Source organism: Numenius arquata, chromosome 1 (assembly GCF_964106895.1).
Source record: "Numenius arquata chromosome 1, bNumArq3.hap1.1, whole genome shotgun sequence".
NCBI classification, from domain to species: domain Eukaryota; kingdom Metazoa; phylum Chordata; class Aves; order Charadriiformes; family Scolopacidae; genus Numenius; species Numenius arquata.
Genome location: NC_133576.1, coordinates 43955259 through 43977200, shown reverse-complemented (window position 1 = coordinate 43977200; position 21942 = coordinate 43955259). Strand labels below are relative to the sequence as shown.

At 44.1% G+C, this 21942-nt stretch overlaps 1 protein-coding gene across 2 annotated transcripts in view; it reads left to right on the top strand.

Moving 5' to 3' along the window:
- C2CD2 (C2 calcium dependent domain containing 2) overlaps positions 1–21942 on the top strand; it is a 42799-nt gene that overhangs the window by 7553 nt on the left and 13304 nt on the right. For both annotated transcript variants that reach the window (XM_074152030.1, XM_074152022.1), the window contains exons 3-8: positions 7085–7204; positions 7609–7710; positions 12868–12990; positions 13307–13427; positions 17094–17202; positions 20436–20497. In XM_074152030.1, coding sequence (XP_074008131.1) covers positions 7085–7204; positions 7609–7710; positions 12868–12990; positions 13307–13427; positions 17094–17202; positions 20436–20497 — 637 coding nt within the window. The remainder of the gene's footprint in view (positions 1–7084; positions 7205–7608; positions 7711–12867; positions 12991–13306; positions 13428–17093; positions 17203–20435; positions 20498–21942) is intronic.

Here is a 21942-nt window from a genome sequence, read left to right as displayed (position 1 = left end):
CTTTCAGACACATCCCCGTTCACCTTAATATGCGAATGATGGAGTACAAGCTTAATTATCAGTGGGGTGGCCCTACTAAAATAGACAAGACAACATAATGTATCTAACATACCTAAGAACTGAGTGTCTTGTCAAAGGAAGACATCCGGGCGGGGATTTGTTTGCTTCAATGGAGATAATACTGTTTTGGGCACTGTTAGGTAGGCTGCCTGTCTTCTAGCTGCTACTGCAGATGTGTGTGGGCTTCCTATAGGCTTGTGCCACTAATGCTAATGATTGTGCCACTAATCATGCCCTAATGGCATGATGTCTCTGTGTCTCAGCAACTGAATCTCTCTCCAAACTACTGTTTGTAGCAGAAACTGGCAAACCTCTCCTGCGTTTTATTGTCTTCCGTTTGTCTCATGTCTCCAGATGTGCTGTCTCCCAGTCTGTTTGTAAAGACTTGCGTGTTAGACCAAAGTAGCAAGTCTATTTCTGGTATTTATTTATTTTCCCCCTTCTTAAATATAAGTCCTGCTTCCTGTCCTCACACCGTTTGGTATTCACTATACTTGCTAGGCAGATTGAAAATTCTTCCTGTCCTGTCTCTTTGTACTTCATGCTTGTTTGTTTTATTTCCCCCTCCCCTTTTTTCTACTTTTTTTCAAACTTCTAAGTCTGTCAGTCTCAAAGGAATGGATAAATTCACTTGTTTTATCAGTTTCTGCTTTGTTTCTGTCGCTGACATGGTAACTTTCTGTCTCTCCTGCACTCATTCCATCACTCACCCTGCCTTTATCCTGGTGTTTACCATCGTTCTTGAAAACCAGTTGGGGATTGTCTCATTATAGTTGCAGGCAAACTTGCTTTGATAGTAGCTTCTAAAAATCTGCCCCTAGCTGTGCCTGGAATTGCATTTGTCTTCTCTCCTTCAGTTTGTCTATGTCGTTTGGTAAACGGCTTGGGTAAAGAGAGGATGTTGAAGAAGCTATAGAAATGCCCTCCAGAAGTTAATGCATAGTCTCTGGTAAACAAGGAAGATGGGGTAATTCTTCTGAACAGCTGAGTGTTATGACTGTAAAAAAGGCAGAAGTTTCTGAGTGGGAAATTTTTTTATGGTTAGGTTTTAAGCTGAGCACACAAACTGCCTGTGTGGCCATTGACAAGATAAGGTTTCAGTGCCAAAACCAGAGCCGCCACCTTCTCAGAGTAGTACTCCAAAACAAACATGGGGAATGGTGGGGGTCCTAAATCTAACGGCATGCTGGTCCCTGCAGTTGAGATCAAGGCAGCTTTTCACTGCATGGCTGTGTCATGGTGTATACTTCTTTTCTTGAGAAGATGTTTAAGTTTGTATTACTTACATATTACTAGAGTAACCTTGAGTAACGTGCTCTTTCTGGAAATAAGTACCAAATGCAGCAAAACTGGTTTCCTTCCAGAAAAAAAAGCAGTCAAGGCCTGTAATGCCGCATGTGCAGGTGATGTGGTTAGGGCCTGGGAAGGTGAAGAAGACCTTCCCCAGCAGGACTATCAGAACTTCCCCCTGATGTCATGGCCCTTCGCCCTCCCTTGGCCATGGGAGGGAACCTGCTGCTGCGTGTGGAGAGGGGAGGGAGGAGTAATGAAAAGGCCACGTGTAATGCACGAATCGGTGCGATGCCAGTGCCAAAACTGAAACTTCAAGGTGAGAGGACACCATGTGTGAGGAGCGGAGGCACTCCGGTGCTCCTTGAGATGAAGCAGCTTCTGCTGCTACTTCAGGAAAGAAAGAAGCTGAAATTCTGCATTCTGTCCAGAGGGACCAGAAAGGGAGAGCAAAGCAGGGGGAAGGGCTGTGGGTACACAAGTTTGGACACTTGAGTTTCTTGTAAAAATATAGCTGCTGTGCTTTGAAAAGTACAGTCATAGTTTAACCCCAACTAGCAACTGAGCACCACACAGCCACTGGCTTCCCCCTGCCCCCCAAAGTGGGAGAGAATCAGAAAGGTAAAAGTGAGAAAACATATGAGTTGAGGTAAATACAGTTTAATAAGTAAAGCAAAAGCTGCATGCGCAAGCAAAGCAAAACAAGGAATTCATTCCCTGCTTCCCATGGGCAGGCAGGTGTTCAGCCATCTCCAGGAAAGCAGGGCTCCATCGCATGTAATGGTTACTTGGTAAGACAAACGCCATCACTCCAAACTTCCCCCCCTTCTTTCTCCTTCCCCCAGCTTTATATACTGAGCGTGACATATGGCATGGAATATCCCTTTGGTCAGTTGGGGTCAGCTGTCCCGGCTGTGTCCCCTCCCAACTTTTTGTGCACCCTCAGCCTACTCACTGGTGGGGTGGTGTGAGGAGCAGAAAAGGTCTTGACTCTGTATGCACTGTTCAGCGATAACTAAAACATCCCTGTATTATCAACACTGTTTCCTGCACAAATCCAAAACATAGCCACATACTAGCTACTATGAAGAAAATTAACTCTACCCCAACCAAAACCAGCACAGTCTTAGTCCAGCTGTAGTGTTTCTTTGGTCTCCTTTGTTCCTGCAGCTGTTCATCTGAAAAAGAATTTTTTTAGGATAATTAATAGGGGTCAATACTTGGTCCAGTCCTGTTCAACATATTCATCAGCGACCTGGACGAGGGGACCGAGTGTATCCTCAGCAAGTTTGCTGATGATACCAAACTGGGAGGGGTGGCTGACACCCCGGAGGGCCATGCTGCCATCCAGAGAGACCTGGACAGGCTGGAGAGCTGGGCAAGGAAGAACCTCATGAGGTTCAACAGGGAAAAGTGTAGGGTCCTGCACCTGGGGAAGAAGAATGTCAGGCACCAATACAGGTTAGGTGTGGACCTGCTGGAGTCAAGTTCTGAAGAGAAAGATCTGAGGGTCCTGGTAGACAGAAAAATGACAATGAGCAAGCAATGTGCTCTTGTGGCCAGGAAGGCCAATGGAATCCTGGGCTGCATAGGGAAGAGTGTGGCTAGTAGGTCGAGGGAAGTCATTCTCCCCCTCTACTCTGCACTGGTGAGGCCACAACTGGAATACTGCATCCAGTTCTGGGCTCCCCAATTCAAGAGGGATAGGGAACTACTGGAAAGAGTCCAGCGAAGGGCAACGAGGATGATTCAAGGATTGGAGCATCTCCCTTATGAAGAAAGGCTGAGAGAGCTGGGACTCTTTAGTCTGGAGAAGAGAAGGCTGAGGGGAGACCTTATCAATGCTTATAAGTATCTGAAGGGTGGGTTGAAGGAGGAGGGAGCCAGACCCTTTTCAGTGGTTGCCAGTGAGAGGACGAGGGGCAACGGGCACAAGCTGGAACATAGGAGGTTCCACTCAAATAGGAGAAGAAACTTCTTCACGGTGAGGGTGACAGAGCCCTGGAAGAGGCTGCCCAGGGAGGTTGTGGAGTCCCTGTCTCTGGAGATTTTCAAGACCCGCCTGGATGCAGTCCTGAGTAACATGCTCTGACATGCTCTGGGCAATCCTGCTTCGGCAGGGGAGTTGGACTAGGTGATCTTTATGGTCCCTTCCAACTCTAAAAATTCAGTGAAATTCAGTGAAATTGTACTAACAATTTTAGATACATATAAGCCAAGGTGTGTTACAGCATCTGCAGCTCATTGGAGCTGGCTGCTGGTGTTGGGCAGATGGGGAACAGAGCCCAGCTAAGTCAAGGAGTTTTGCCATGGTAGCTCACCCACGTAGTGGGCTAGTGCAGTCAGGGATGGAGGCAGGTGAGGGAGGAGGCTGGAGGGTGTTGAGCAGATAGCAAGAATAACCCTGGCATGGGGGTGGTCAAGTGCCAGGAGTCGGCTGAGTCTGGGGAGGGATGGCAGAGGGCTGAGGAGGAGCCGGCGCACAGCCTTGCTGGTGAAGGCACCTGAGGAAGGTTTGGGAACCCCTTCTATGGGAGATCCCCAAAGTGCACAGAGAGACCTTGGCCGGTGATGGGGTGTTTGTGCTGGGAGAGTCTAGAGCTATGGGAATGCTGGAGGGAGAAACCACCTTGGTCCTGCTGGTAGAACAGTCCTGATTTTTTTGTGCTACTACTTCACCTCACCCTATTCCTGCTAATTTAGGAGATCTTGCTGGTCCAGATGTAAGATAACAAAAGAGAGCTGGAGTGTGACCTCTCTAGGAGTCCAGAATTAGCTGGCCACAGCTGCTGTGTGGTGGTGCAAGGGCTGAATTTTTAAAGAGCAGTTTGTTATAAAAATGACAGGTTTTCTAGACTCTAAAACACAGTGTGGATAACTGGGGATGACCCTGGTAAGGAGGGGGGGGAGAGAGAGATGAAGAAGATGATTGAAGAGCAACTCCCTTCCCATCGGTCCAGCTGCTACTTTTTTTTTTGTGAACATCTGTTCTTCCTCTCTCCCTCCCCTGTCTACTAGAAAGTGGTGCTTTGCCTGACCCCCCTTCTCCTGCTCTTCACCTGTGGAGAGAAAATGAATTTGAGGAAGCAGATTGGGTGGGAGCATAGAGGAAGAGGAGGGTAGCACAGTATTTTTCAGTATTTTTCTTCATGCAACTGCTCTGGGGAAAATGGCCTACATATTTCTGCTCTGGTCTATCAAAATCATCCGCTACACTTCTAAAGGAATGTCACTTAAAAAGGGAAGTGGCAGTTGGAATCTCTTTAATCAACTTCTCACCACTTGTGGCAGCATCTTTGATGAAAACAGAGTTGCTTTCCCTTCAAATTCTAGCCTGGAATTTTTCTTCCTTCAGTATTCTGACTCCGTTATCCATCCTGCTCCCAGAACAAAAGGGTTCACCTGATAAAAAGACATATTATTTTCCATTAACAAATGTGGAATTACTCCTTTTTCTGATTTGATTAAAAATTAGCAGACCTCTCTACCTGAAGACCACAGTTATTTTATTAAAAGTGAGGGGAGAAGGGGAGTGGGATTTGGTAGATGTCTTTGGCAGAAAATAAATTAATCAAGGAGACTAAAAGCCCAAACCATACTGGTTTGGTTTCCTAAACTAAAGGTACAAATATTAAAAAAAAAAAAAAAATAGACTTAGCATCTTTTGACAAGGTGTAGGAAGAAGAGTGAAAGTTCCATCACCTGCAGTGTTTGTTTCCATCTTTTACTTAGAAGTAAACACGATTAAGAAAAAAGTGGCACATGAACTCATCCACCAGCTCACCTGCCACACTTTTTTTTTAAAGCAGTAATCAACTGTGTATCTGGCACCCTTGGCCCTTAGACATCCAGAAATTCCGGACAAATGGCTCCGCATTACATGTGCAGCAAGTCCAACTTGTTCTGAATGCACTGAACTTCCTATGCATTTGTGGATGAAATGTGCATGGACGATAAACCACTGCATTTAGGACACGCAAGTGTCAGCAGCTTTTGCATCAGACCTCTCCTTTTCCCTCCTCTGCCCTCAAAAGGATGGAAGAACCTATTGATTTTTGAAGTCTTTAAAGAGCCACTATGCCAATCCATCCTCATGAATGAAAGGAGTGATTCTGTGTTTCAACTCAACTACAAGTAAAATATGCAGTTAGGCTCTTTGGTCTTGTTAGCTATTAAAAATGCTTAAAAATCCTTTATGTTATATCATAATAGTGGGTGTTTGTGTTGATTATATGAGATTAAGGGTCGGAAATAATTTCTGAAGGAATGCAGACTTTGGGGAAGGGGAGAGGTGAGTGAAGCTGATTTGTCCACTTCTAAACTATAATTTGCAGAAGACAAACCTGAAAAGGCAAATCTTGTTGCTTGTGGGTGTGGTTGGGATTTTATTTGTCATGTCCACCCCTCCTCTCCTCCTGCTCTTTTGTAATTAAGTCTCTACCTTAATGGATGTACTCTAAAGCCCTTGATAATGCTCTGATGCTTCTTAAAATGTGTGCTATAGAGCCCAGGGAGATGAAATATATTTAAGGCAAGACTGATAAGGATCTTCCAGAAGCTACCTGATTCATTTTAAAGCCTCAACTTCAATTCCAGTGCCCATAAATGAAGCAATAAGTGTGCAAACATAATTTAATAGCATACATGCAGAGTTTCCATCAAACATCTTGCAGCGAATTACTTGTCTGCGCATTGCATTAACCTGGTTAGCTTTGCCTGAGTCGATCTAAGGAGGGCTCAGCCATCCTTTCAAACGGTAGAGCTGTGGGGACAGTAACCACAGAGGGACAGTGACAAGCAGCTGTCTTCAACCAGCAGAGCTGTTTGCAAAAAGTGAACTTCTCTTCCTGGCGTAACGAGTGATTTCTGACTTCCGTACCTGGGGTTTTCCTGGGCTGCCAGGTGCTTTCTGCACACTCTGGGAATTTTGTGCTGCGGCTCTGGCACCTCAGTCGGTTTGCAGAGGAGAGGAAAAACCATTCAGTGTTTGTAAACTCAGCATGATAACAAGTTAAATTACTGCTCATAAAACTGAGGGAGTGTACTCAACAAAGTCTATTGCAGTCAAGTGGCATAGAAACTTTTCCCAGACGTTTAGTTTAGTCACCAAATTTCAGGGCCTTTCTTGGTTTGGTCAAAGACTAGAATAAACTTTTAAAGGCTCTTGCCCCTTCCCATCCCACTGGGAACTGGAGTTACTCACACAAAATTCTCTTCTGCAGCAGCAGAATTGTGCCAAAGTTTCACATTTGTAGAATACCACTAAACCAAATATTGTTTGTTAAAACCAGCTGTCCTGTGGTAGGCTGCTTAGTTCAGAGCATAAGAGGAAGAAGAACAAACTTGTTTGTCTCCCGTATGCGAAATTGTGATCTTTGAGCTTTTAATGTATAGCTATGTGAAACACAAAGGAGTCTTTTTCAGGTGAGGAGTTACTTTTGTATTGGATAACAATAAAAAAGACATTTTGGAAAATACCAAAATTGCAAGGTATTAAATTCTGTGCCCAGAAGCGAACACTTGGACTATGGTTTTTAAAAGTGAATGTACAGAAGGAGGTAGGGACGTTAATGAAATTGCTTAGAAATCTTCCACCTAATGGAATTTAGTATAATTCTGGTAGCTTAAAGTCTTTCCTTCTCTTAGTTTCTTTCTTGCCTTCATCAAATCTTCTTCTGAAGACTAAAGTATTTTTCCCTTTCTTTGTCTCCCCCTACCCCTTTCATTCCTTTAGGTGGTTTCTTGCAATGTTGTGGGCGATTCTGTCAAATTCGTTGTCACTGTTTCACATACTTCGCCTGCGGCTGCAGAAAGTCAGTCGTACAGCGTGAAACTGTCTCCACTTCACTTGCAGGTAAAGTGTTATTCTCTCTCTTCTTCCTTCTGAACCTTCCTGCTGAACCTCCTGTTTGCAAAATGTATACAAGCTCATGTTAACTCCAGTAAAATGTTTAATAATATTACAGTTCCCCTCTAGGGCAAGTGACAAATTCATAAATTAAGCCGCCTCTTTAGGATACTGTGGATAAGTAACACATTGGGTAAACTACTCAGATGTATAGAACAACAGTACCCTTTTTTGACTGGTGTGCACTCTCAAGGCTTAAGTAACTTCTGCCTTCTCGGACTGTCATTTTGAATTTACTCACTCAGAAACTGGTATCATTCCTCCTTTGGTGAGCATTAGTATGGCATTCGACCTACAGTTTCTTTACAGGACACCAGAACACTGTCTAATAACTGCTTTTGTATCCACAGCTTCAGCTCTATGTGAAAGACAAAGGAGAAGATGTCAAAGTTGAGTGGCTCCTCATAAATGCTGATGAAACCAACTTTGAAATCCAGCCAACAGTGCAGGAGGTCAGTCAGTAAGTTTTATTTGTTGCAATGGTCGAGAAGATGGGGCTCCATCCCTTTGGTGCAAAACCCAGTGTAATGCTGTAGGTTAGCAGTAGAAGTGTCTAGAGCCAAGGTATCAGGTGAGGCTGGAAAAGGTGAAGAAAAAATGCCCGTTCTTTTCTGCTGGCTGCCTTCGGCAGAGGTGTGGGGCAGTCACCTGTAGGCAGTGCCATCTTGAACTGCTTCAGTGACGTCTGCCATAGCTCATCCATCAAAACCTTACATCTCTGAAATCTAGGAGCATTTCTCAAGATTACTGAAGCATTAAAGATAAATCAAGTCTGTATTTGACAGACAAATGACTTTACAAGCATTTTTCATCCAAATTCAAAGGTATGAAAAATGTCTGTTCCTAAATACCTTCTCTCAGACCACTTCTAAAATAATAAAAAAAAACAATTGTAATGGTATTCCCATCAAAGTAATTAAAAAGTTGCCCCTTCCTTAACTTAAATCAGTTTTGAAATCTGGCAACAATAGTTCAGAAGCAGCCCTGAATAAATACAATTATTTAAGGAAATGATGGATGATCTAAAAAATATCTTGATGCTTTTGGAATTGCACCTTACCTTAGTGTATAAACACTGATTCGTTGGGGTTTTTTTTACTGGGACATCCCCTGAAAGAGTTTCTTCATGACTGAAACTCTCTTCTGCCTTTGACCCTTCACAGTATTTTTTTTGGCACAAATGTGGTGACTTAGGCCTTTCTTACAACAGTGGGTGAAGGCTTGCTTGTGTTTTATGAAGTTGTTTTTTTGACTGAAGGCCTTGTTAAAAAATAGGTTTATTGTATAGTAGAGCTGCTTCTGAAGACCTGTACTGAGTGACCTAGAATTGCAATAATTTATTACCACAGTTTTTGTACACAAAGATGTGAGGCTCCTCTGACTGAAGACAGACGAGTCTTTTGACATGTGTTTTTAATGTAGATTTTACTGTGCACACATAGGAGTGTAAATCACCTTCTCGTGCTGGGGTGGCGTGCTGATTATCCACATATTGAATAGTCACTAAGTACTTACTGGCAAATGCAGATGACTCTGGCGCAGTCACTGGACTTCACAAGCTGCTTTTTTGAGAGGTGCCCGAGTCCAGGGTTGCAAAGGAGTTGCAGCTTGTTGCGCTCTGCCTGCATTTTTCAAATGAGCCTGTTAAGTTCTTAATAGTTAAGGGCTTCATTTTCACTTTGAAGTTTCGATTAGCACTTAGGGAAGAGGGGAGGCAATAAACAAAGAGCTAAAACCTGTGAGCAACTTACACCTTGGAAACTGCTTCTGCTCCTAAATTTAAATGTCAGCTTTTGTGTCTTGTTCTTTTCTCTTTCGGAAGCAATATTGTGTGTACAAATAAATACCTTTAATTGCTCGGGATTATCTACACAGTGGTTTTGTCATCAGTTAGACAAGGTGGGTATAATAACCTATTTTCTGTTGATAATAGCTGGGTGAACCTGAGCTGTGGTTGGCAACCTGGCTGACTGGTGGGGCTTGGGTTTGCAAGTGGTTGTGCTACTACTGTGACTTTATGTGCTGATGTGCCCCAAGCTAGCCATGGTTGCTGACCATACACCCCTAGCCCACGTCAAACCCAACGTAAAATGTGTTGTCTTAAGCTTTTTTGGTTGCCATTTAAGCCATTATGGCTTGCCTTGTAGAGGATATTGTGATGGGGCATTACGTCTTCATTTATGAAGACAGCTAAAAATGAGGTAGGGCTGACAGGAGACTCTTTAACCAAACTGCTTTCCAAATAACTATGGAAACATCAGAAAATACCTATGCGTAGAAGTCCAATAGCTATTGCTACCGTTGAATAAGAAATGTCAGATTAGGTTGATGGCAAAGGGAGAGGCAGCTGGGATTTTACAAATTGACATTGTTCTTCATCAAACAGTGTTTAGATTAGGGCAGGGGAGGGAAATCACCTCCAAAACACTGAAAACTAACTATGATTTGCCTGCTAAGGCACATGGAAAATAAAGAGGTGATTGGAGACAGCCAGCATGGCTTCACCAAGGGCAAATCGCGCCTGACAAATTTGGTGGCCTTTTACAATACTGCCACAGGCTTGGTGGACAAGGGCAGAGCAACAGACGTCATCTACCTGGACTTATGCAAAGCGTTTGACACTGTCCCGCACGACATCCTGGTCTCAAAATTGGAAAGACATGGTTTCGATGGATGGACCACTCGGTGGATCAGGAACTGGCTGAATGGCCGCACTCAAAGGGTTGTGGTCAATAGTTCAATGTCCAATTGGCGGCCAGTAATGAGTGGAGTTCCTCAGGGGTCAGTACTGGGACCGGTGCTGTTCAACATATTTGTTGGAGACATGGACAGTGGGCTAGAGTGCACCCTCAGCAAGTTTGCTGACGACACCAAGCTCGGTGGCTTGGTCGACACGCTGGAGGGAAGGGATGCCATCCAGAGGGACCTGGACAGGCTTGAGAGGTGGGCTCGTGAAAATTGCATGAAGTTCAACCAGGCCAAGTGCAGGGTCCTGCACCTGGGATGTGGCAATCCCAGGCACAAATACAGGTTTGGTGGAGAATGGCTGGAGAGCAGCCCCCAGGAGAAGGACTTGGGGGTGTTGGTGGATGAGAAGCTCAACATGAGCCAGCAGTGTGCACTGGCAGCCCAGAAAGCCAACCGCATCCTGGGCTGCATCAAGAGAAGTGTGGCCAGCAGGTCGCGGGAGGTGATTCTACCCCTCTACTCTGTGCTCGTGAGACCCCACCTGGAATACTGTGTCCAGCTTTGGAGTCCTCAACACAGGAAGGACATGGACCTGTTGGAACGGGTCCAGCGGAGGGCCACGAAGATGATCGGAGGGATGGAGCACCTCCCCTATGAAGACAGGCTGAGCGAGCTGGGGTTGTTCAGCCTGGAGAATAGAAGGCTCCGGGGAGACCTCATAGCAGCCTTCCAATATCTGAAGGGAGCCTACAGGAGAGCCGGAGAGGAACTCTTTGTCAGGAAATGTAGTGACAGGACAAGGGGTAATGGTTTTAAATTGGAAGAGGGGAGATTTAGATTAGATATTAGGAGGAAGTTCTTTCCTGTGAGGGTGGTGAAGCACTGGAACAGGTTGCCCAGGGAAGTTGTGGATGCCCCATCCCTGGAAGTGTTTAAGGCCAGGCTGGATGGGGCTTTGAGCAACCTGCTCTAGTGGAGGTGTCCCTGCCCATGGCAGGGGGGTTGGAACTGGATGATCTTTAAGGTCCCTTCCAACTCTAACCATTCTATGATTCTATGATTTATCTGGTTACTTAAATAACATAAATAATGAAAATACTGAAACTGAAGCTTTAGACAGCCTAATTTATTTCATTAATATTTTTAAAAGTAAAAGAGTATTATCTGCAAGTTGCAGAAATGTGCCGCTGCCTGTTCCTTCGGCGGCTGTTTGAGGGAGCACAGAATGAACAAAGCAGGGTTTCTGTGGGACTGGTCGATGCTGCTGTTGTACGTTTTGAACCGTAGCAACCTGTCATCAAAGGGCTGTTGGGTAAGGAGGCGGCGAGACAGGAGTTCTGTGCACAACATTCCTGGGATTTTTATGAAACACCCTAGGTGTTTCTGTAACGCTTGGGTCACTGGGAAAGGGCTGTTACTCCAAATCCGTTTGACCTGTTGTGCGAGCTGCAGGCAGAGCTTTCGGAGTGCAAGAAGTTATTGCAGGATCATTCTCCCACACCTAAAGAAGGACCTGAGGCTTTCGAAAGGACAGATTGCCTCTCGTGCCGAGATCTCTGTGGCGGAGGAGCGCGGTGCAGGGTGGCCGGGGTGGCAGAGCAAAGCCTGTCCTCTGCCACGTTGGCGGAGATGCGGCTGCTTGAGGCTTGGGCTTGTGCTGCCGGCTGCACCAGAGTGGGTTGGGTAGGGCTGAAAGCTGGTGGTGCGCAGCCGCCGTGTTATCAAGGCAGTCCAGCAGGGTTAGGCTTTCAGTCCCCGACTTGATCGCTCTGCTGGTGGGAATCGGATGACCTTGTCATCAGGTGCTCCTTGTCTTTGCAGCAGGGCCCGGTTTGTTGGCCTCCGCACGCCGGTTGTAGGTGTGCTCCCGCCAGACAGCAGCGTGCAGAAAGGGTGCCTTTTTCCCACTTTGTGTGATTATCGCGTTCTCCAGCTATTCTCTATCTGCAAATCACCTCCCTTTCTTTTAAAGCCTTGTTTGGTCATAGTAAAGTCTCTCAAGTAGTACCAGATAAGAAAAGATGGATCGGTCCTCTGTTGTTTAGGTCAGATCTTTGTCTCCTACTTCACTTTTTTTCTGCAGAAAACAAACCTCACTGAGATTTCGCATGGGCTTCCTGCAGAGCAGCTGAGTATCAAACTGCTCTTTCTGTCATAGCTTAATTTAAAACCCACTCCTTGAAGGTAACTGAACAGAAGGGACTTTGTAAGCAGCGTGATGTGGGAAGCAGGCTTCTCCGGGAGCACTGGGAGGGCAGGGGTGGTTCACCCTCTTCACACACCCTGCAATTAATCCTGTGAAGCAAAATCTGTGATCTGTTCTGATCCCTCAGAGATAGTGGTGTTAAGCAGAGATTGCCATGAGATTTTTGAATGGACAAACGTATGAGTCAGTCCCCCAGAGCAGCACGACTACCTGTCCGTGCAGCGCACTTTTCAGTCAGGTCGAAAGCCTCCGAGAGATGCTATAATAATTTATTCAGTGCAGCACAGGATTAGCTTCTTCTCAGCTGTTGCAAGCTGGCATAACTCCCATTAAATTAGTGGAACAGTGCCGATCTGCTTATCTGATGACCTGATCTGCTCTCTCAGAGGGGTGCAAAGCAGTACGAAAACTTTAAAACACCGTAAGAGAGAAACTGTTAGTGAAACTTCTGGTTTTGTGGCTAATAGCTGTGCCTTCCTAACTCTCAGGACAGCATGTGACTTTTTCAGTGTATATTTCTAGTTCTCCTTTAATGTACAATATAGAAATTTAAGTAATTATTTGAATAATCTCTTGTTACATTTTGTTGTTGTCAACAGAAACCATGTCTCTCTGACAGAGTTAATGTTCAGTAGCTTTGGTGGTTTAGATAACTTTTTGCCTTTACTTTTATTCTTCTGAGTTTCGAGAAGCATGATTGTTTGTTTCTTCTTAGGGACAGACAGCAGGGACATGTGCAATATCTGAAACCCTCAGAGGTGTTTTGAAGAACCTCTTTAGCTCAGTTTCTCCATCTGTAGTGTTGAGTACAAGGCCTACAGATATAAAGGAGGTTCAGGTAAGTCTTATTCCTACCTAAATCTTTTGAGAAGTCTCCCTCTGCTTAGTGTTTTTATCATGCATTCATGACTTACAAATGAATAAGTTTAGCACCATTCAGTGGTCAGAAGCAACTGGAACACATTCTTTAAAACAACATAGCCTTTGGCAGTGAAGGCTTTGCGATCATTAACTCCTGTATAGCTATCTGTTGATGTTACACCCCATCGCATGTTACACCCCATCGTCTGCTTCCCTATATCAATGTGACAGACGTTCAAAGTGTTTTGTGTTTGCATATGTGCCATCCCTCTTGTTCTGCTTGCTTTTCACAGAATGTACAGAACACAAGCCTTCTCCCTCAGGGCACTAGTCCGCCTAAACCTCCAAGGGCTCATGAACTCAAGCTGCTGGTAAAGAACATCGCAGTAAACCTAACTGATCACAGTGCTGCAGGTAACATAGCCCATGCAATGCTGCTCGTTTTCAAGCAGGGTTGGTTGTTTTTTTCCTTTTGGGTGAAATAATTTTGAAGTTCTGAGTTACAACCTTGTCTCAAAACAAGATGTAAGAAATGGCATTACTCCAAGAAACAGACTTAGTTCATGCTTGTACAAAACTGTGTATGGTTTGGTTTATTTGAGTATTTCAGCATCTTGATCTTGTAAACAAATTCATCATTTTTGAAAACAAATTGAAATGAGCGTCTTTACAAAAGTTGATTGATCATTTTCTGGAGTTTAGTTTTAATTTCTGAAAGTTATCCCTTTGGGTTTACACAAAATGGGGGGCTCAAATCCAACTCTCCATTAACTGCTAGCAATCACCTTGGTTTAGTTCAGTACTACCTTATTTTTACAGCTGCTTTTCTTTACTTCTGAGCAATTTACTGATTTATCTAAAACTTTCCTTCTGTATGTAAATTCTCCTCAAAGGTAGTGTATTGTTGTTGGGGATTTTTCCCCCTAATACAGTGGCTCTCTGGGTAGGGGAGGGAGTACCTCTTGCAAATGGAGAATGAAGCTGAAAAGGTCACTGCCTAGTGAAATTGCACTGTTGGTTTGAGAAAGAAGCCCCAAGCCTGTTTAGCAAGTATTCAGACTTCTTCAAGTCCAAGGACGCCTGCATCACTGATTGAGGCATGAGCAAGCATATTTCAGATTTTGTCAGCGGAAGTACAAATTTGAGGCTCTGTTATTTATAGTCACTAACAATTCCATAAGAGTCTTTTTAGTGGAAGCTTGTGGCTGCTAAATTGGGCAAGGCACTATTTTTGGATAAATATATCCTACTTGCTATACCCCTTTTTTCAGTTAGACGTAATAGGTTTCTGCCCCAGACTCTTACATAATGCTGCTTTGCTCATCCTGGTTGGAAATGATTCTCCTGTAACTTTCTGTAGACTGTTTTTAAAAAGCAAATTATTTTTATAGCAGTTTTGGAACTCTTTGCAGTGCCATGTCCTATATAAACAAAACTGCTGGAAACTGTAGATTGCAGGAAAACTTCATACAGAATTTGTTATTACTCTGCAGTTTTATAGTGCAAACCAAGCTTTTCAATAAGAGCAGATCATTTTGGCCACCTTTAAAACTCATGAGATGAGATGGCTTTATGTGCATACCATTTATGCAACAGAGGATTCATCTTACGGGAAGCCTCTCTGCCCCCACCCTGAAAATGAGAGGAAGAGTGGATGATTAATGTACTTTACTTTGGGAACCCAGATATTGAGAGGCAGAATCACTGCTTGCTCTTCTAAAAGGAGATGGAGGGAATTTTGCTGTTTCCCTAGCAACTCAGGGAGTGTAAAAGCTTGGGAACCGAGTATGAGAAATAAAGCTTCATAGTGGGGTTTAGCTGATACCTTCGAAATCCAGTGGAGATACTGCACAGCTGGGAAGATGCTAGCTTCTGGACATAGCTTGCTGCCTTTTAATTATGGTTCCCTTCCCTTTGCCTGGTCTTGTCTTGCAGCAATAATTAATTATCCTATTGCAACTCTGAGTAAGAGTGTGCAATATGGCAGGCTAACCTGTGTAGATACATAGAGGATTGGGGAGGAGTGGTTTGTCTGTCTTGGTCGTTGTCATTCTATGGATGCTAACATGATTTATAGGAGCTTGTGGCTTTCCTGTAGGAATGTTAGTTCAACTGGTAAGTAACCAGTAGCAGAGCTGGCCTCTGCTTATGGGCTGTGCCCATTTTTAGCTCCTTAATTTGTGTATGTAAACAAAGATTATCCTAGATTTAGTACTATATGGTGCAGTGTATCATCTAGGGCAAAAGTGATTTCTGCTCTTAAGGAAAAAATTGTTAGTTGTGTACACTAGGGTGTGGGGGGCAGAAATGTTGAAATACCCTCTCAGTGGCTCCGATGTAATTTCAGGCAGAGCTGTACAGGCGTTTCTGGTCCAGGCTGCTGAGCCCTGCTGGCAGCAAGAGCCGGCTGCAGAGACATATGGCTTGGTTAACAGAAAACCACCCCAGGTTCATTAACTTGGGCTCAGCGTGCTGTGAAAGCAGCTAAACTGCTTTACACCAGGGTTAGCTTGGATCCCAAATAAGCTGCCTTTACACAGTGCTTTGTCTCCTCTAATAACCTTGCCTGGCCCAAGCTGCTTCTGTGCCTGAGATAGGGCCCATCCACAGCCCTGATGCATCACCAGAGGACAACTGAGAGTTGATGATAGTAGATATATACCTAGATTCTTCTGGAGGACTGGAGGTGGTGTTATCTTTTGTTTGCTTTGCATACAGTCAATACTGAGCTTTTTGTCGCTTTCCTTGGTATTTTGGAACGCTGGGACTGAAATGATTTCTGATGCTGTGAAAGCCATAAAGAAGAAATTTTTTTAAGAGTAACACATTGTGCAAACTATTTCCCCTCGGAGCAGCAGTATAACTACTCTGATATTCCAATTTGCCGTGCTATCAAATTCCAAGATCAAGGTAGAGATAATTCTGTGCCAGTACTCTAAAATGCCATGAGCATGTTAAAAAACCGCAGTCCACAAAGCCATTGTTAATTAACACTACTGTCATCGTTCACTTGCTTGCAGAAAAAGCTTGCTTTGATGTCCAAAGAAACCACAGTAGGAACTTTGAAAACTCCTGGGATTTTTAAAGCAACTGAAAGCAACTTTACTCCTTCCCCTTCTTGCACCCACCTCCTTGCTGTTCATTTTGTCTCTCCATCCTTTTTGATCTTTTTCTGCCTACGCTTTTTTGCTTCATGCCAGAATTTAAATCAGGTTGTCATGTTTCACACTATGTGCGCAAACTGCATCGTGGGGTGCATCAAACCCAGCATCACCAGCCGGCCAAAAGAGGTGACCATCCCACTGTATTCAGCGTTGATGCGGCCTCACCTGGAGTACTGTGTGCAGTTCTGGGCCCCACCATTTAAGAAGGATGTGAAGGTCCTTGAATGTGTCCAGAGGAGGGCGACAAAGGTGGTGAAAGGGCTAGAAGGAATGTCCTCTGAGTAGCAACTAAGGACTTTGGGCTTGTCTAGTTTGGAGAAAAGGAAGCTGATGGGCGACTACATTTCTCTCTACAGCTTCCTGAGGAGGGGAAGTGGAGAGGGAGGTGCTGAGCTCTTCTCCTTGGTATCCAGTGATAGGACATGTGGGAACGGTTCAAAGCTGCATCAGTCAGGGGAGGTTTAGACTGGACATTAGGAAGCATTTCTTTACTGAGAGGGTGTTCAGACACTGGAACAGGCTTCCTAGAGAGGTGGTGGATGCACCAAGCCTGTCAGTGTTTAAGAGGCATTTGGAGAATGCCTTGAAGAACGTGCTTTAACTTTTGGTCAGACCTGAATTGGTCTGGCAATTGGACCACATGATGGTTGTAGGTTCCTTCCAACTGAAATGTTCTGTTCTAATGTAGGACAGTGCATCGGACAATGATTACCCCATCTTGACTATAGCCATTAATGTAGATGGTATACAAACTGAGGGGAAGGAAGAAATTTATTCTGTGGGTGGGTGAGGAATTGTTTCCAATAGTCTGTTCAAAAGCATCATGTGTAAGGAAGGGAGTTCTTCGCTTTCTTTTAAGTGTGCCTCCTGGGGGTGGAATGTTAATAACTGGATATTGATTTTTCTTTCCCTACAGGCAGCACAAACCTTGCATGTATAGTTCAGTTGAATGACCCTATGCAGAAGTTTTCCAGCTCTGTAGCCAAAAATGCTGCAAATCCCTTTTGGAAGGAAGAGTTTATCTTGTAAGTAACTTATCTCCTAGGAATACTTTTCTAATAAAGCATCTTTTTTTTGCTTAAACTATGTGAGATTTCAAGGCAAGAATGGCATTTTGAAGGATGTCGTGTCTGATGGCCTCAGAGAAATTTGGAGCTGGTAGGGACTTCAGGATATCTAATTGCCCTCTTCGTGCATATGAGATCAAATAGGTCTCTCGATCTTCCTTGGTAGGTATCTGATTCTAGTAAATGACAGCAGTAACAGGTATAATAAATCACCCTGTGATCATACAGTGACAAAAAAAAATTGTTAGCAAGGTTTTGAAGTTACTTTACCTTGAAAACTGCATTTGAGGAAATCTGATGTGTCTCCTTTCCCTCCCTTGAGTGGGAAATGTAAATGTGCAAAAAAATTGGCCATCTAAATGAGTGATGGCTATGATTAAAAAGGGAGTGTAAAACAAACTAGCTTTTTTCTGTAGAACAAAAATGGGAATTTCAGGCAGTCTGCCCGGTATTCTGTGACTCACACAACTTCTATTCTGTAAATAAGGTCAAAAGTGAGCAGTTCTAAAACTATTTTCATTTTCTCTTTATAGTGGCAGAGCAGAAATATCTGGTAGCTTCTGTATTGTATGAGGAAGGGGGAGCCACTGATGGTGGGGTTGGTCAGAGGAGTGTTTCTCTAGTGGATTTAAACACATGCACAGAGAGGCAGAAGCAGCTTCCCAGGGGAATGGGGTAGAGATGCTGCCATGCAACATGCTGCAGATAATGCTTTCTGTTTGTTTTTTTTTCTACCAGATTATTAATGTGAGAAGCGTTTGATGTGCAGTGGAGTCTCTGGTTATTTCTGTAGCTTTGATCTCCCATCTCAGTTCCATTCCCCTCTCTCTGTGTATATTAAAAATGTGTTTCAGAAAGTAGTGCTGCTTGTTTTCGTGTGACGTTATCTTCACAGAATCATAGAATGGTTAGAGTTGGAAGGGACCTTAAAGATCATCGAGTTCCAACCCCCCTGCTGTGGGCAGGGACACCTCCCACTAGAGCAGGTTGCTCAAAGCCCCATCCAGCCTGGCCTTCACTGTCTAGTCACAGCCTGACATCCGCTCTATCTATTTCCCTCTCTTGCAAAACAGAGGTTTAGCTTACAAGGAACTGAGTGTGTATTCAGACCTGTGCCTGTCCATGCTGAGTGCTCTCTTCCTCCAGGGACGGTGTGCACTTCTGTGTGCTCCTCCTCAACTTGAAGGGGGAGTGAGCGTGCAGTGCACACGTCTTTTTCTGCCTCCTCATCATGGTCTACTGGACTGTACCTGTGAACGTTTATGGACCATGCACTGCAGAAACAGGAGAGCTGAGGGGAAAAGCAACGGGGGCTGCTTGGTATGAAGCAAGGCGCTGGGATTGGTCATCACAAGTTGTACAGGACTTGGAGAACACCAGACCCCTCTGCGTGTGTGCAGGGCGTGGAGATGATTAGAAGCCACTATAGTCAGCAAAGAAAAATTGATGTTGTAGAACAACACTGAAAGGCCTCACCGTTTTATGTGGTCTCATGGAGGTGTGTGCACCAGGTTCTCATCCCGCTGTCAAGCAGAAAAGAAGCTAGGAAGCTCTCTCCCTTCAGACTCAATGGAGTCCAGTGGCTTATAAAGTCTGATTTTAGTTCAGAGGACCAACAACTTTTGTGGAAAGCCACAGATCAGACAACGTTCTTCTGTGACAGTGTGCTGCATTGCCATCAAGGCTTAAGGATTAACATGATACAGTTTCTTCTCCACAGTAAAAGGGGAAAAAATGCACTTCTGTGGCAGCTTTCTGTTCTGAAGTATCTCAAAGTGCTTCAGCCACTGGGTCCATGAATCACTTCAGCCATCTGTTGGTAGAACAGCATCCGTGCTCGGTGTCACAAAGCAAACACATTCCCAACGATTTCGGACAGGAAGTTTGTAAGAATAATACCCTTTCCAACTGAAAGTGCAGAGGGAGGGCAGGCAGGATGTGATTAAGTAGACTGGAATTTCACCTTGACGCTAAGCATAATGCTGGGTTTTCCACAGCATTGGCTGCTTTTCAGAAGTGCATGAGGTAAGCTTGGGGACTTTTACAGATGAGCAACCAGGATTTGGCTGCATACTTTTTTTTCAAGTTCATATCGCGCCCCCTCCCTTTCTTTCTTCAAAAACAAAAATACCCACCAGTCTGAAGAGCAGTGTACTGGACATCGTTTTGGGCTCTGATTTAGCTTCATGGGAAGAGCAGCAGTAGTACCATCAAAGTGCTTCCTTGCAAGCTTCAGAGGTGCAGGAGGGGATGGCAGTGGCAGTGAAAAGCTTAAAACCTGCTGCACAGATGATGTCCCACAGCATCTAATGGAGGTGGGATGCCTGCAACCAAGATCACACCATCCTGAAATGGAGATAGACAAAAATAAAACACATATATGTGTGCCCTTAAGGTTTTTGGCAGAACAGCTCCTGAGAAGGTTATAAAACACTTTTACTGGAAGGTTCCTCAGCAGGTACCCTGTTTGCTTCACTGTCTCAATTAGAAGAAAGGTTTTGTTACCTGTTGTCTAGTCCATCTTATGAAGTACTGCATATGCCAGCAATTCTGCTAATAGTTCACATTGGTTCTGTCACACAGAAACTAGTTCTTGTTGTCTTGCAATGTCCTTGGGTCTTATTTTGGAAAAGTAATACTGACTCTTCTCGTACAGAACTGCTTTTATTTACTTGTATCTATCCTGCTTTTGCAGGACACTTTCCTGCTTTGACAGGAATACCCTATGGCTTTGAATGGGTTGTTGATTGGACCTGTTCCAGCATCTTGACTTACAAATTTGATCCTGCAAATAGCTTAGTGCTGTGGTGTAGCAGTTGGATTAGGGACCAACATCAGTTTGAAGGGCAGTGTTTGTCAACTGCTGGGGAGAAGAAAAGCCTCTGAAATTTTAGGCGATCAATTTTAGGCAACAGTGCTGGAGAGAAGCAAGCCAAGTTTGTCTGACTATGATCCCTTTAGTCAGTCTTAGACCTGAGGTCAAAAAGATGCTACACGCGCAGCGTACCCAGCAGCCCGGCAATGCTGCTGTGTAGTGCTGCTTGCCTGGGTTAGCAAGTCGTACTGCTGGGCTTCGTGCAGGCCAAGAAGAGTCGGGGTGTTGGCAACCGGAGCGGGAAAGGGGAAAACCTAAGTAAGGAGAAAAACCTGCTTGCCCGCGAAGACCTAACATAGTTTCATTTCTTTCACAGTGAACTAAGTGCCAAATCAAAGACGTTGCAACTGCAAATAGTAGAAGATGGAAAGTTGGATAGTAAGTATTAAAACTGAATGATTTTGCATGATCAGCTTGTGAGCATTGCTAAATGTTGACAAAAGCTCTCTCTTAGTTCTGCCCAGCTTTATAGCCATATAGGAAACTCAGATTTCTGAACCTGCGTAGAACCTGCTCCCTAAAGCGTAGATGTCTTATGCTGGTTTATCCTGGTACTGAAATCGAGTATACCTCAAGCATGGCTCTAGGCAGCCTGGGGGGAAGAACAGCTGTGGAAGGGACATTGGCTGAAAATAGCCAGCCAGACCCGTATGAAACAGAGAGCTTGGGGAAAAATTGTAACTTAAGTTTGTTTGTTTAAATGCCATGAGCCTGTCCTTAGATTTATGTCCTAGAGTTGAAATCTCTGGAAAATCACGGAGTTCTTGGGTAACACTGATTGACCTGGGTTAAGTGCTGTCTGTGTACACTGTTACTTCATCAGTAATCACGGACAGAAGAGAGAATACACTGTTCACGTGTCTCTGTCCTCCTCAGAGTTAAGGTTACAGAGAAGCCTTGCATTTCTTTCTAGACTGTCAACATCCTGAGGCTTGCATCTGCTGATAGGCTAATTTTTCAGCCTTCTAAACTTTTAACAGATCCACTGTGAGCAATTTTGGTTTCCAGTTAAGCTTTCCAGTTCTTTCTGTGGCTGAAGGGGAATCATGGGCTTTAATCCCTAATGCTTCCTTTTCAAGCCCCAGAGGCTGCCTAGCAATTATCGGGTATAAAACACACCAATTCTGGTTATATTGGATTAAATATAAGACTTTGGGGCTGAAACTTTTTTACTACTTAATTCTATTGTTGCAGTTTGCAAGTAGCCTTCAGTGGCAAGAAAACCCCTCCACTGAACTATTGCATTTGGTTTATTTGGAGAAGCATTACCTTCCTAGTGGGGCTAAAGGGTGGGTGGGTGCTGAGACCAGACAGCATGTTGAGGTGTTTGCATAAGCTTTGTAAATTTGTTCCAGGTACTTCATTACTTAGGCTTTATTGAAGTGATGACACAACATCATAAATTCTGCTCCTAAACATTGCATGTTCTTTTGCTGATACAGAGTTTTGCTGTAGCTAGAAATAGTAACTGTATTTCACCTCTTGGATCCATTTGCTTTTTCATTCTTATGTTAGGTTTCAGGTGTAAAACAAACAAAAAAGAAGCATTAATTTTTGACACCAAGCTATTTCTCTGTGTTTTAGTACTGTCAGTAATACTCAACTGAGTTCAGGAAAAAGTTACAAGTATTGGCCAAAGCTTTTCGTACCCAGGGATGAAAAAAACCATGCTTTTACTCATGGTATCTGTGATAGTGGATGAAGGTTTGGCCAATAATTTACTAGGTAATAGTATTTTATCTAAGCCACAGTTAATAAGTAATTAAGCCAACTGGACTATGTTTGATTTTTAGTTTTGGGTTACTGTATTTTTTTTTAATTTT